This window comes from Octodon degus, unplaced genomic scaffold (genome assembly GCF_000260255.1).
Source record: "Octodon degus isolate 3935 unplaced genomic scaffold, OctDeg1.0 scaffold00087, whole genome shotgun sequence".
Classification (NCBI taxonomy): domain Eukaryota; kingdom Metazoa; phylum Chordata; class Mammalia; order Rodentia; family Octodontidae; genus Octodon; species Octodon degus.
In genome coordinates, this window is record NW_004524663.1 from 2,538,647 (window position 1) to 2,555,041 (window position 16,395).

The 16,395-nt window shown below is 37.7% G+C and overlaps 1 protein-coding gene across 8 annotated transcripts in view; it reads left to right on the top strand.

Moving 5' to 3' along the window:
• The window catches only part of Trpm3 (transient receptor potential cation channel subfamily M member 3), a 333,483-nt gene that overhangs the window by 97,383 nt on the left and 219,705 nt on the right, over positions 1–16,395 (top strand). The window contains exon 8 of one of the 8 annotated variants that reach the window (XM_023721899.1): positions 7,941–7,982. The exons of 6 other annotated variants lie outside the window; for them this stretch is intronic. In XM_023721899.1, coding sequence (XP_023577667.1) covers positions 7,941–7,953 — 13 coding nt within the window. In that variant the 3' untranslated portion in view covers positions 7,954–7,982. Of the gene's footprint in view, positions 1–2,780; positions 2,881–7,940; positions 7,983–16,395 lie in introns of those variants that run through there. One more of the 8 variants, XM_023721900.1, reaches the window with a different exon arrangement.

A 16,395-nucleotide genomic window follows, 5' to 3' on the forward strand; every position in this document is an offset into this window, starting at 1 on the left:
GTGTTATGATAAAAATATGCTCTTGGCTCCAGGAAAGCAATGATAAATTTATCATAATGAAATGAAGGCAGAATGTTTCTCTGTACCATCTGAGTAACTGCCAGAATTAATCATGTTTATTTAGCTTGATAAGAAATTATCTAGCCACATATGTGCAGCCAATGTAGAAAGTCATTTCCAAAGAACATTAGTTTGCAGTGGCGTGCTTTCTTCTAAAAAAAGGGTCGCTCCAACTAGACTTTATCACTAAGGATTTCTTCTTTGATTTCCACTAAAGCTCAACAAAATTGGGCATGTTTCTCTAAAATGAAATATAATAGTATAATTATGCTTATATAAACAACCTATATAGATAAATGTCTCATAGTACATATAAAATTAGATAAAAACATACTATGTATGAAACCTTTATTTCAGTGCTTGTCACTTCTTGGCCTTTTGGCTAAGATCAAGTGTATTTCAGAGCTAAATCTGTATCTTTTCCATTACTTTGGTAAATTAAATATTAAAAATTAAAGTCATTTGTAGATTATTCAATAATATATGTCTGAGGAATATAAATATATATTCAGCTATGTGACTTTTCATTTTATACTATTCATGAAATTTTTACAAATTATATTTTAATCTTTGTGACCTAATTTGGTCAAGTTTCTTTCCAAGAACATGAATTTGAAAAACACTTAGGAAGCAAATATAGTTGGCAAAACTGATTAGCTTTTGTAGGCGAGATTACTTGAGGGAGAAAAAGATTGCATCTATCATAGTACAAACTGGTTTGAATAAACTAAGGAACAAATACAATAAAAATCTTACTTTTATCCTTTTCAGTCCATGTCTGCTCTGTGGCATGCACTACCTAAAAGATATGATCAAATTCCTTTCTCCCTTGTTGTTATGGATTTTCATAACATTTCTCATTTTTATAATTTAGAATGAGTTGACAATCGCTTTCCCTAAAGCCACTGTTTTGAACATATTATCAAAGTTTGTCTTTTAATCACAAAAGGCTAGGATTATAAGCACAAAGAGACTGATGCTACCCAAGAAGTGTTAGATTTAATTATCTAAGATTATAAATACTGAGATTTTAGTCCCTGTGTTTGGTTAAGCAAAATGAACACTAACCATACTTGGGAACATCCTTCAGACTATTGCTGATGCAGAAGTCAGACTTGTTTCCCTCATGACTGTCGGCCTTGAGTCTCTGACTGCAGAGAAGTGTGACCTTGTCCCTCCTTTATCTCTCAGTGAACAAGTACTGACTGGCGAAATGTGTCTAGATCCAAAACAAGGCACCTGAATGTGTGTGCATTGAGGTGTTCCTCATTCAACAAAATTGTATTACTGATGCTTATTATTTTAACATATTTCCCCAAAAGCAGGCACCAGGATGTACCGCTTTGAGATGCCCAATGGTAGCAGAAAGGCTTAAGATTTTAGTCTGTTCATAACTTTTGAGAATTTATCAGTGAGGCAAACATTGACAAAGAGGAAAATGTTCTTATTTATGAGTTCCAGTGGAACCTGAGTTACAGACTAAGAAGAAAAAAATGATCAAGGGCTTACTCTTGGAAGATGAATAGATCATATATTTCAAATCAGAATTGGACTTTACTATTTAAAGGGACCTTAATAAAGGCTCTTCTATTTTTTGATTAACTGAAGCAAAGTCACAAGTGTAGAACACCAACTAAAGATGAAAATGAAAAAATATGTTGCATGATTTCCAATTAAATAACTACTTATTACCAACAGAGATATGTGGAATTTTTTCTTCAAATAAGCATCCAAAAAGAGGAGAAAGTCACAGAAACTAGACATTTTAGCAACCCAGATATACTTGTGTTCTCTGGAGCATGTCATTAATACCATGATCATAAATATTTTCTCCTGCTGCTCCTGAGATTTCAAGCAAAAGCTAAAGAATGTCAAAGCCCTATCATTTGTCTGTATGAGACTGGCTTAAAGAAATTGATCTTGACGGCCTATGTCCCAGCATGACTTAGAAATAATAGGAATGTCAAGTGAGAAAGAAACAGGTATCAAGCATGCTGGCTTCAAGTGTCCAATTTAGTTTTTTGTACTTTCGTCTTACAATTTTCTAGAATATTCTGTAAAAAAAAATTATCAAAACCTAATTCTTTTGGATGACTTTCTTAGACGAAATCTTGACAAATTCTTGTAAAGACAGAGAATGCCTGTGGTTTTTATTCAAGAACATTTCCTAAACTATTTTCCCTTAACATTTACTGAGTGCCTACTATGCATGTAGATGGCCTTAGCCATCAGGAGTGTTATAATGAATACTAAAACACAGACATAAACACACCAGAGGGTCATATGTACTCTGATAAAAGTACTGAGTGTCAAAATAGCACAGAAGACAGCAGACTTCTTTGGGACATTCCTCACAAGGGCCCTCTCAATGGAGTAGTACATGTCAATCATCCACAAAACAGTAATAAAATCCATTTTTCCTCTGCCCGTGTTCCATTCAAAATGTAGATCTAAACTGAGGCTCTTCCTGGATGATGGGAAAAGATAATGTTTGACTTTCTTTTGTATAATTCAATAAGAAAGAAGATTCAATCTGAATAGGATTGAAGGAAACTGGTAAAAGAGAAAAATTCTTTGAGCTGGTATTGTGGTGTTGTGTGTTTGTGTGTGCACCTGTATGCATACACATACACACACTTTTTTTTCCAGCACTGGGGATTGAAGTCAGGATATGCTCAGCTGCATCCCCACCCTTGTTAATTTTTTTTATTTTGAAACAGATCTCACTAAGTTGCCCAGACTGACCTCAAACTGACCTCAAGAAGGACCTCAAGATCCTCCTCCCAAGTAGGGTCCCACCAAGTAGCTGGGAAATATAGCCCTGACAGATCTGCCTGGCTGTGGATGTATGTTATTAATTTGATATTATATTTAAATTCAATGTAATAAAATTCTTTTAATCCAAAAATAAATAGTATTACATTTCATCATACTATTCAATCATATATAACCAAGTGTATAAATAAATGCATATAGTTTTATAGATACATATGTATTTAAATTTTTAACTTCAAATCTAAAGATAGAATTGAGAACTTCACTCTTCAAATTAACCATTAGCTGTTTTTTGAATGCTTGTTTTAGTTGTCCTTTCCTTAGTACTACGAAAGTAAGTATAACATCTCAAGGAAAGAGTACTTCCTTGAAGAGTTAATATAACTAATGATTTTCAATTAAATATTAGTTACTCAATTCCAAGAAAGCACTAAGAGCTGTAGGTTCAAGTAATGTAGAAAGTTCCATGAAGCATTGTTGCAATTTTTGCCTCTGGGGGATATATAAAATATAGATGTATAGCTAACTGTGTCATTGTAACCAAACCCCACAAGACTAGAGAAGCTCCATTTATTTATAAAAAATGCAAAATAAAATACTTCTGTCATACAGTTTGCTATTTACTCTTCCTGTCCACATGAGTGAATGAAGCATGGACTTTTTTTTTTTTTTTCAGAGCAGGGGATTGAACTCAGGCCCTGTGCTTGCCAGGCAAGCGCTTATTCTACTGAGCCATCTCCCCAGCCCCTAAAGCATGAACTTTAAAAAAACAGTATCTAGAGGTTAGGCAAGAGGTCCCATGGAGGGAAAAAGTTTTATTGAACTAAATTGGCCTGTCAGCTCCCTACATTGATTAAATTTGCTTTAGAATTGCTCCACTCCCAGCTCATTGGAAGAATACATTTTGAACATGAACAATAAACATCTGGAATTAGCTGGGTAATTTAGCCCTTATTATAGAGAAAACCCACAATTTTCAAGAAGCCTATGAATGATAGGTGAGGATCTTAAAGATATCTATCCATTATATCTATCCAATACATTCCTCTGACATTTGCTTAGTGAACTTTGGTCTGTTGGTTTTATAGAGAAGTCACAGTAAGACTGTGGTTATCAGGCTTCCGCATACACGACAATCACTTGAAGAGCTCCAGGACCTACAGATTCCTTCACAACTCCTGATTTTCATGGACCTTGGGTGGGACCCAAATAATGTAGTTGGAGCCAAAACCCCAGATGATTCCAATCACAGCAATCCATGGGTCACATTTTCAGAAATGCTGTCTCATGATTTATAAAAATTAGATATTTTTAATACTCTCATGTTTTCAAAACTAGCCTCACCAGTTGCTGGGCCCTCTGTGTACTCTTCTCACAAGCCACAGTAACCGTAGGTACTTTGTACCTTGTGCCACATTTGATTCATGGCATCAATGGACTTAGAATGTGTAATTTAGCAAGAGTCCCTCCCCCACCCCACCCCATTTCTTCATTTACCACAGCTGTGGCCTGGTTCTAAACACCTGTCAGAATAGAAAATTATTCTCCAAAGAGCAAGCTATACCACAGGAACACTCATTGTGACAAGACTGACAGACCCATCTGGTCATATTTTTATTGACAGATTTCTTAAAATCACTTGGTCCACTTTCGCAATTATTTTCTCATGAGTTCAAAAATAGATGACCAATTAGAAAGAGAAAAATAAAGAGAGAAAATCAAAGATATTTAAAAGTGAAATGGTGCTAGTTGATTGGGAAGGATGTCCCTCAGCTGTTCCAGAGGCAGTCACTAGGGCTGGGATTGGAAGTTCATCCCCCACACTCAACCCCCCAACACTGGCCTTTGACTTAACAATTGTCTTGGACCATCCCTAACGCCCCAGCCCTCATGTGCTCAATTTTCACTTTTTCAAGCCCCTCCACTTTTTCCTCAAACAAAATCTCACGTAGATTTACAAGCTATAAACCAGACAAATATGGGTCCAGTCAGCTGACTAGAAGGAAAAGGCTTGGACCTGCAGCTTGCCTTGCATCAGCTTCATCACCCAGGAGGTTCCTTCAGTCAACTGTTAGACCACAGTTCTAAGTTCAAGAGACCCACAATACATCATGATGATTACGGCTAACAACCGCATCACTCAATCTGCAAACCTTCCTGTCATCCTGAGCCGTGCTCTCCCTGACTTGCAAGCACAGCCTGCTGTCACAGGGCTCCCTGTCTTCACGTGAGAAGGATAAATATATTTCTTTACCCACTCCATTGCCCTCAGATTCTTCAATACAGTCTTTCTTCCATGAAAAAAAAATTGTTGTAAAAGCACTAAAATGTACGAATACATTTAAAAATTTATCTGAATGAGGCACAGATAACAAAGTGTCCCAATGTCTGATCCCATTCCTTTATTTTTTTGCTGTTAAGATTTATTTGCAGTAATACAAATAAAAGTTAAAAAACATTTTTATGACTCAAACTGGTTTGAAAGTCGCAGAGCAAATGCAAATTCCCGCAACAGGAGGAGCGCTGCAGTTCTTTTTAAGAGCACAACACTGAGTACACTTTCCAAATCACGCCTGAGCCCTTACAGGACTCCTGTCCCCCATACCCAATGTGACACACTTTTTTTTCCCTTATCTGTGCAAAACTTTCAGCATATTCCATTACAAAAATGTCTCTCTTAAGACTAAAACAGACTATTTGGTGGTTGTGGGTTTTTATTCATATTACCTTATTTCAATAATCATTTTAAAATGGAAAGACAAGTTCTATGGCTAATCCCTCTCCTTTAGATATGCACCAATCTGGCTATCATTAGAACCTCCAGCAATGTAGTGGATTAATATCACAACCAGTGGTATGAATAATAATATTTGGAAAGTTCTTAAAGAATTTTCCTCAGAGTTCCCCATTCAAGTCTCAGGTGTTGATTGTGGACCACAGGCTTTAAGAAAACTATACACAAGGCCAGACATATAGCTCAGTGGATTAAAGCACCTGCTTAGGCAGACACAAGGGCCAGGAGTTCAATCCCCCAGTCTGCCATGTGGGTACCCACCCTACCCCTGGGGCACACTGAGACAGCAATTGAGACTGGGTATGGTGGTACATGCCTGTAATCCCAGCTCTTGGGAAGCTGAACACAGGCGGATCACTAAGAGTCTGATCTACGCAGCGAGACCCTATAGACCCTGTAGACCCTGTTCTAAAATGTAAAAAAAGAAAACTATACAGAGCCCATCTGATATAAAACATTCTTCAACCATAACAAGACTAAAAATGTATTAAAGTAGGATCCCAGGGATAACGCAAATCTGCCTCACTCTTGTCCAGAAAGGCCCCATTCAGTTTCAATAAAACCTTTCTGTTTCTATCTTAATTGTCTGGCAAGTGTCCTACAGCTGATATTGTTGCTTATGATGTGTCCTGGGGATGTTCAGCTCAAATCAAGTGTCCATCTGTGAGCAGAAATCCTCAGGTCTTGAGCAAACAGTAAATAACTATACCTATAAATACATGTTCACCAAAGTCTACTGTCATGGAAACAGACCTAAGATTTCAGAGTTCATTCAGCCTTTGGTCTTAGTTTGATCTCCCTCCATGAGTAGTATATTTGAGGTTTCATCACCTCGGGTGAAAGAATAAGTAGTTTTCATCCTGAGTGCCAAAGTAACTCCATCAGAGGTGGCTTTCTAAAATTGTTTGAGAATAATTCTGAGATCACATCTGGGCATAGAAGAAAGAGCACTATTTGAGATTAGCACAGTCTACTGAGGCAAAGGAAGGGATTTGTAGTCAATGTGTTATGAATATCTCCACTGGAAGTGACATAACTCTGAGATATCCCCATAAGACTACCAGATAGCCATCCAGTAGTACACTGAGTCATGACACCAACGGGGAAAATAAAAATACTGCCAGTAGTTACCTTAGAAAGACTGAGGTCAATGGAACCAGTCAATTTTTATATAAAGTGTGAAGCACACCCATGTCTAAATTATCTGCTCCTCTGAGGCTTTCCACACAGGCATGATACACAGAAGACGAAGAACAAGAAGCTCTTTCCTGTGGAATCTATTTGAATGTGGGCTGAAGAACAAGTTGCCTGATGATAGATAACATACAAGAATAACATAAAAATCTAGAAAGAATCCATCACATAATATACAATAAAAAACTATTACATTTGCTCCCAACAACACAAAGTAGCGTAGAGAGTCAGAAGGAATAGTTTGACAAATTACTCTGAGCATTTAGGTTCACTATTCCATTCTCCCTACACTTCTGAGCCTGTCTCCAATAGCAAGTTTGAAACAAATATATTTAAGCTTCTCCATGCAAAAGAAAATTCTAAAGGCATTCCTTCATAAACTCTGAGATAGCTATGATTCCTAGTCCCCATTTTTAAAATGATGCAAGTAAGGGCTGGCCAAATAGCTCAGTGGATTAAAGCACCTGCCATACCAGCCCTGCCCCCGAGGAGCACTGAGAAGGCAATTAAGACTGGGCGTGGTGGCAAGTGCCTGTAATCCCAGCTCTTGGGAGGCTGTAAACAGGCGGATCACTATAAGTCTGTCCAATCTAGTTGTGAGGCCCTGAACACCCTGTAGATCCTTCCCTAAAATACAAAATAAATAAATAAAATAAAATGATGCAAGTAAGATCAAAAAGTTATGTCCTTTGCTAAACATCTGATAGCTATGTAGAGTGCTTCCCAGGCAGATTGAGGCTGGAATTGCCTTCCTAGCACTAACAATATATTGCCTCCAAAAAGAGATCCCAGTGACAGGTGGTTTACTTTCTTTGCCCCAGAGCTGAATTATTTCAGACAACAAAGGATGTTGCACCCAGCTTCCATCTTCCCCCTCGAGCTGGTTAACTTCTCTGAATAAATGTTGAACCAACACTGAAAGCAAGTCCAGTGAACGAGCATCCCTCTTTTGCCTGCCCAGGGATTCCACACATCTCAGTCCAGCTCTGATTGTCCTTTATGCTTTCATGCATGGCCTAAAACAATAAAGTTCTGACTATTCCTCTTTCATATTTACTGGTGGAATTTTGCTTGGAATGAACTCAGAGGATGTGCTTTTTACTCACAATTTTGGCAGAAGATCTACGTGACCATGTGGCAGTCCCTGTGTTCTTTGGCAACACAATACTTTCTACTCTTGGGCACGTTCATAACCAAAGGCTGAGGAAAGAAGAAAAATTGCACAGACAGAGCCAGCACTGTTCAAGTTTCTGTTTCTACATATGTGCTAGTCCTAACCCAAGGTGGACATCCGGTAGCCTTGCCAACCTCAAGAGCAGCACGATCTGATAGACCTTGCCACGATTATGAACTCAGTATCTATTGTGTCCTATAAGATATCTCCTAAGTACTGAAATTGTACTAAAAATGGTGAATTTTATTTCTTCGTAATTAAAGTTGAGTGAGCCCATGTGGCAAACAGCTACTATATTGAGTAGCATAATTACTGTATTTCTGCAATTGATTTCCACCAAACTTGCAATGCTCCAATGCCTCATTGATTTCCAATGGTAGTTTATATTGCAACGTTCATGTTTTTGATATTTTTATCCAACATTATGTATTCAGTCATTTGGCTTTTGTTGTTGTTGTTTTTGTGGTTTTGTTTGTTTGGGTTTTTTTTTGGTGGAACCAGGGATTGAATTCAGGCCCTTATGCTTGCCAGGGAAGTGCTTATTCTACTGAGCCATTACCCTAGCCCCAATCATTTCACATTTTGAATAACTAGTATGTTCTAGGCCCATCATAGGCACTGGTGGAAACATACCAGTGAATCATAAAGACAAGATCACCTGTTCTAATGGGGCTTATATGTTAGCAAAGCTTAATAAGCAATACATAAACATAACATGTGCCATTTTAAAAGGCAATCTGCTATGGGGAAAAATAGAGTACCGGAGTCAAACTAAGGTAGCATTGAAAAAGCCTTCCACACCTTGATTAGCACTAAAGCAAAGAGAGAAGAGAATATATGAGTAATATAACATACGGCCCATGTACAATTCAAGATGTCCACTGTCTAGTTAGGATTATCTTAGATTATTCCATTGCATTATACACGTGTAAGATTGATAGCAAAAAAATTATTTTATAATGAGTCCTTAATGCCTATTTTACTACTTTCAACCCTATCATAGAATCCATCTACTGTATTGTTTGGGATATACATTTGTGCCTTCCTTTGCCATAGTTGGCTCCAATTTTAAAATGAGGAAGAGAAAATATATAACATAATAAATGAACACTATATGGGTAGCATTAACAGGAACTTAAAGGTATAGTGGATACTGTGAAATGAAAAGAATCTGTTCACAAGAAAGGAATAATTGGAATGAGGGAAAGGAGAAAAGAAAGAAGAGGAAATATATATATAATATATATATCTACACACACACATACATACATGGATAGCTTGGATCATTGTACTGCTGATTTCTGCTGGCCTATTGAAAGGAGCAATTAATGCTTAGATTTTTGTTTCCTTTTTCATTTTTAATCATTTCTGACCAATCTTATAGGCTGGTGTCTGGTATCTGAACAACTAATTTGAAGACAACCATATGCAACATAAAAAACATTGTTGAATTCCAATCATTTTGATTAATGACATTCTGTATTGCTTTTAATGTTTCTTTTTACTAGCTTTTATATTCTCTTTAAAAATCAAAAAGAAATGAAAAATCTGCCAGAGAACAAATCTTGCCACATGAGTGTCAGTCCTGCCCTGCTCAGGGCAAAGCTCTGAGATCTCTCACCTACCTCACGTTGCTGGATGGAACCTCAAGAAAATCCCAGATGAGCAGTTTTCTCAACTAGACACTAAGCAAGATGAAAGCTGTTCTTTCTCCTCTAGGCCTTAGCTAACAAAGGACATTTGTATCGAGAATTGCTCCTCAGGAAAAAGTTTCTCAGAATAATCTCTTAATCACCCCCTTTCTATGCTCTATTCAATCTTTCCTATTTTTCTAACTAGTGTTATTCTAAAAAAAAAAAAAAAAAAAAAAAGCACTATTGTCAATCACTTACGGTTCAATATGAGTTTAACATGAATCATCCTTCTGCTAAGGGTTTTTCTTAAGACTTCTAATTATTGAACAAAATATTGGCAGGCCCTTTAATTGAAAGAAACTCTGGGAAAGTAGTAGATCCTTGAAACCGCAGTTTAGGGTCTTCTCATACATTCAGTGTATGATATCCTGTCTGGGGTAGAAAGCAGAGGAAAGCTCCACTTGCATCCAGTTATTTAAGCAAGACACTAACTTTGCATTAATACACTGAGTAGAGCCTAATCTTTTAGGTCAGCATGAGTCTGTATCAGAGATTCTTCCCTCCTGTTCTTTTGCCCTCTAATCCCAACTGTGACTTTTACCAGCTATATCATCTTTTTTTTATGTATTTAGTACAGGGTCTACAAGGTCTCACTACGTAGATCGGACTCACAGTGGTTCTATTTTCAGCCTCCCAAGTGCTGGGATTACAGGCACATGCCACCACACCCAGTCTCCAGCTATATCATCTTAAACAAGTCAGTTCACCTCTGCAGGCCTCATATTCTTCATCCGTAAAACAGTTGTTCTAAAGTTCTATCATTTCTTTACCCTGAAGCTTGGATCTCTCAGCAAAATTTGATTAGTCCCTTCCATAGAAAAGACAGACTTTAGAAAACCTCAGTTTTATGCTTCAGGAAGAGATAATGGTCAAGTAAGGGTTCTGATCCCAACACTTGCTTGACTTTAAGATGACAAACAATATCAAAGAGTCATGTTTCAGGACATCATAGCATCTGAATGACCTTTTTTGTTCCTGCATGACCTTGATGAAAATGGCCCAGGGCTCTCCCCACCGACATCCTAAGTGCTTTTGTATTACAGCCTTTTCCATCCCCTTTACAGACTTATTTCATCCAGCACGTATAGAAATATTACTTGGATGTGTCTCTCTTCCATGGGGTGGTCTCCTTCAGCTAATTTGCTTGCTTCAGTTCTGAGTTGGGCATTATTAGTATTCCTTGTAAGTATGAAAGGCTCAAGAGCACTTAACAAAAAAAAAAATGCAGATTATTGCACCCCTCTCCACTAGGGACAGGGCCAATGCTTTCTGTACATGATCTGGTAATCCCCCAAGCACATCAACCTTGAAAGACGTACACTACTTCTATTGACTAGATTATGAAGAGACCTGAATAGGTTGAATAACATGGCTCAGGTTCCTCATTAGTAAATAAAGAAATTGTATTCTGAATAAAAGCACCAGATAATAGTAATTATGCCATTCCATCTTCTACAGGAGACTACAAAACCAATTTTACCCTTTCCATAGATGACATGGAATTAGTTAAAAGAATGTAGCTGTATGTTGTATTGACTTTTATATAATTATTTCCAGTTGTCAAAGACACCATGATCTGTACGAGGGAAATTACCTTTCATAACAATTAAATCCTTAAAGCCTTCAGTTATTGAGCATTTTAATAAACAACACATTACATTAGATATTATGAAGGAGGTTAACATGGATAAGACTGTTTCTGACAAAAACTAAAAAGCAATTCAGAGGGAAAATTAAAATAGGTTCTAGAAAATGAAGCAACCACAGACAACGTTTCAGTTGGGTGATCCATTCATTTCTGAAAACCCTCTAAATTTGAAAAAAGATATGCTGATGGCAAGATTTCTTAGAAATGACTCTAATTAAAAGAAAAGGTACCGAAATCAAACCATTGGGATTCACATCTAATGCCACTTCTCTCATTTTCCCAAATAGGCTTCAGGTCTATCCCACCATGAGGACAAAGGAGCTTAGGAAATATCTCTTGTTGCCAACATAAAAGCAGGCATCTCTTCATTCACTCAGTCAATCCATAAATATTCTTCAGAATTAAGAGCCAAAATTTAACTGTGCACTCTTCTAGAATTTAAGGTACCAGGAGAATTAAGGGGAAAAAAGCCACTGATTCCAGGAGATCATAATCCAGTAGAGGAAATAAAACATTGCCATGTTTTGGGAGTATCAAAGGAGTAATAGAGACATTTGCGCAGGAGGTGGAATTTAAACTGAAATGTAAACAATAACTTTGGAGTGATGATTAGTTATTTGGCCAAGCAGTGCACATGGCAAGTTCAAGGGCATAAAGGCGTGCCATGATCAGGCGGGCTTTGGAGACACACAGGATATACGTGAGAGAAGTGGGAGGGAGCCTGGCTGGGTAGAAAGACCATAGAGAAATCTTAAGGCTATATGAAAGGTAAGATGCTGTTTTTGCTAGTGACAGGAAGCTATTTTAGAATCCTAAGAAGGGTGTGAAAGAATGTATGCTTCATAGAACTGCTCGATCAATAGGTGATGGCCTGCAGCATCATAAGGAATCAGTTAGGAGTCTTCTGGTACCATCTGAGTAAAATATCATGAGCACCCAAATCAAGGTTAATAGAATGTAAGTCACATTGGCAAAGTACCTTAGTTAACCTTTTCTGTTACCTACTTTCTGGCACGAGTTGTCAAAGCCAACTCATTTTCTAAGAGAACCTACCAGGAAATAAGGAAATCAAGAAAAGTACAATTTTGGTGGTGACTTAACCTACTCATTAAAGGCTGACACAAGGATGTTCAGACTTTACTGAAGAGGTCTGTTATATACAGCACTTGACAGGGAGAAAGTATGATCCCAGCATCCAGGGAAACCAGGTCCTGGACAGGTACCTAGGTTTAAAAGAAATACCGGGGACATACTAGGTGCCAAAAAATGCAGGTAGGCAGCTGAATCAAAAGCTAAAACTATTCTGTTTCTATGCACAAATCAGTAATGGCATTTTCAAAATATCTGAGTGGTTAGATTATCACTTTTAAGAGCAGTGGTAGTTCTCACAATTAGCTGCTGATGAGATACTTCAAAGAGCAAAGCAGGTGAAGCTGGTAGCCAGGGAGAAGATTGCTGCTCCCCATGTCCCACCTGAGCAGAATCACTTGATGGACTTGTCTCCATGAGGATCACCACCAATCATCCCTCTCCAGAACACGCCCGTGCCTTTCTCCCTTCTAGAGGAGTGTATTCCTTTCTCCCCTTTTGAATCTGTGCTGCTCTTAGTGACTTGCTTGGTTAATGAAATGTAAGGAGATGGCCTTCTGGGACTTCTGTGGAAGGGCCATAAAACTTGTAGCTTCTTCTTGACCCCTCTGAGTACCCTCTCAGAACCCTTCCTTTAGAAGAAGCCAGCTTCTGTGTAAGTTTACCCCTGCCTAGCATCCACCAAGGAGAGAACTGTCCAAGCTGATCCATAGCTCTTTTGTCCAGCCCAGTCTAAGATGAAACTTTGGAGTAAAGAAACTGTCTTGGACATTACAACTCCAGTAGATAGAAAAGAACTGGGTCCCTAGACATATAACAACACTGGAACTTCTATGAGATTCTTTAGCCATTCCAACCACTCCTGCAGAGGCACCAGATATCATGAGGCAGAGAACAGTCATGCCTTATCTGATCTATGAAACAACCAATAAATGCTGTTTTGCAGCACCAAGATTTAGGGTATGTTATCTATCAGTTAGATCCAGAATATATGACATACAGCCCTGTGAGAACCCTGTGCTAGAAAAGAATACTATTCATCTCTCAATCCATAACTTAGTGTCTGATACATAAGAGGCATCAGTCAAATCATTAGTGTGATTTATTGAATGAACAGTGAAGTAAATGTGTGGACATAGGCATGGATGATTGCAAAGCTCCACTATACTTAAATTTGCCTACATATAAGTATATCCATTTCCCAAATATAAAAAATAATTGGTGGTAAAAGTTACCTCTCTGGCTTTAAACCACTGGGCTTCCCAAGGTTCCAAGGGACTGCTAAGCTTGGGAGATGGCTCTGCATTGTACACAAATGTACTGACCATAGGTCATGCTACTCAATTTAAAAAGAAGTACATAATGACTCTTTTCTAAAGAGCACCACACCATAGAAACAAAAGCAAATGCTTGCGTAGACCTTGCCCTGTGCCTGGCACTTTTCCAAGCCCTCTACAAGGATGAACTGTTTCACACACACACAAGCTTGTTTCCATTTTATGTATACAAAAAAAGACAATGTAAAAACTAACTTGCACATGATCCCTCAGCCAGTGGATAATGGCTTAAGTCCGGAGAGCCTGGCCCAGCAGCTGTGATGTTTTCTTGCAATAATGTTGTCCTGCTTCTCTGGGAAGAATCTTGCAGGTACACATGGTCCTAGTGTTAGGACGTTTGGGCTAAAGTAGTAATTTTTACCAAGAGAAGGAAAGAAGGAAAGAGAGAGGATAAGGAAAAAAAGAAAAATGTTATTCTGGGGACCAGGGAGATGGCTCAGTGGAATAAGCACTTCCCTGGCAAGCGCAAGGGCCTGAGTTCAATCCCCGGTTCATCACAAAAAAAAGAAAAATGCTATTCTGTATGCCCTCTAGCAAGATACATAATTTTCTGTGCCCTTGATGAAATATTTAGTCATTTGTTTTGGCTTCAAATAACCAATAAAATTTCATTTTTTTTAGAGAATTAAAGATTCCATGGAAAATTCTTTTTGGTACCAAAGTGTAGTATTAACAGTTTTTATTTACATAAGTAAACATTTGTATGCTGCACCTGAAAAAAACTAGTAGAGAGCACCTACAGGGATCCCATAAAAGGCTCCTCTCCTCAAAAAACATTAATTAACCCAAGATTAGCTCTTAGAGTCCCAATTGTATATGCATTTCTAATTTTCAAATCTAGGAACAAAAATAGGATATTGGAGATAATTAAATTTATTCAGAGAATAATATTTTTATGTGTGGGTTGTATTCCTAGCATTTGAATAGAATACTAATTGCAAACAGGGGAGCCACCATGGGGAGTTTCACTGGTTATCCTGAGTTCTACATAAACATTGACCTATTTTAAATTACTCTGTGACTCATCTGAAAAGCTCCAGATCATAAATACAGCATTTAAATGCAGACTAAAAAATGCCACAGTATAGTGATTTTCCTCACTGAAATGACTACACTTGCTATCACAAAACCATCTAATTTGAAGTGTACCCAAAATAACATTGACACATATGCAGCTACAAATTAACAGCTTCCATAAATAGGACTGCTTTTTCAGGGACCTAATTCTAAAACTGACATTTCACGTAATACTATGTCCATGTTTTTATGTCAGATTTCCAATCACTAGTGCCAGAAAAAGAAATCTAAAATAAGCTTAACTCAAAGTTTGCTTGTGAATATATATCATGGTCAAAATTTTTAAATCCTTCCAATGTCTTAAAGATAATAGTGGGAAGAATAAGAAAAATAATAATATCCAGAAAGTAGGTTCCCCAATATGACTACAAAAAGAAAAAGAAGAATTAGAAGCAAATAAAAGGGCCAGCCAAATATCTCAGTGGATTAAATGTCTGCAAGCAGGCACAGCGATCAGGGGTTCGATCCCTGGACCTGTCATCCTAGCCCCACCCTTGGGGCACACTGAAATAGCAATTGAGACTGGGCACGGTAGCACGCACCTGTAATCCCAGCTCTTGGGAGGTGGTAAATAGGCAGATCACTACGAGTCCAATCTAGTAGTGCGGCCCTGAACACCTTGTAGACCCTTCCTTAAAATAAAATTAAAAAAAAATTTAAAGCAAATAGAATTTTCACACCACTAAACGCTGTTTGCCGTTGCCCTCATTCACCATTTTCCCCTTCTCTTCCCTAAACTTGTCTTCTGATGTTCTCTTTGCATAGGGAAAGTATCAATGAGTTTAAATTTCCACCTGCAATGCAGATGATTAAAAGGTTGAAGGACCCTCTAGGAGAGTACCAAAACCAACCGCAGCAAGCACACACAAAGCTTATATGCACAGGATAGTTCGGATAATTATACTGCTGATTTCTGCTGGTCTATTGAAAGAAGCAGTTAATGCTTAAGTCTTTTTTAATTTTAAAAAATTTCTCTTCATTTTAACTTTTTCTTAGCCAGTTTTGCAGGTTTTTATCTGGTAACCTAAATAACTCCTTTGAAGATAACATGCTATACAAGTACCATTGCCAAATTCCTATTACTTTGTTTAATGAAATTTTGTGGGGTTTTTTTTACCTTTTTATTAATTTTTTATTCATTTTAATGAGAAAAAAAGATAAAATAGCAATGAAACAGTTTCAAAAACAGGTTAGTAGGACAGTAACAATAATTAATACATTGCATATTGTTGTCATATCATTTCTAATGGTTTTTTTTAACCATTTCATATTCTTTTTAAAAAAAATTTTTTTAAATGAAGCCAGCAGACTCACCTCAAGCACAGGGGTCAACAACCTAGGTGGCTTAGCACAAACCACTTGTCCTCCTCAGATTGTTGCCCCTCCTTCAGTATGGGATTCCTACCTTCTTGCCGCACAGACTGTTAGGAGCCGAATCCCATAGCCCTTTGCATGCAGTAGGCCATGAATTGCTACGGACCCATGAAATTTCATGTGGAACAGTATCTAAAAAGAAGTCATTAAACTCCTTCTGCCAAAGGCATGGGGCCTTA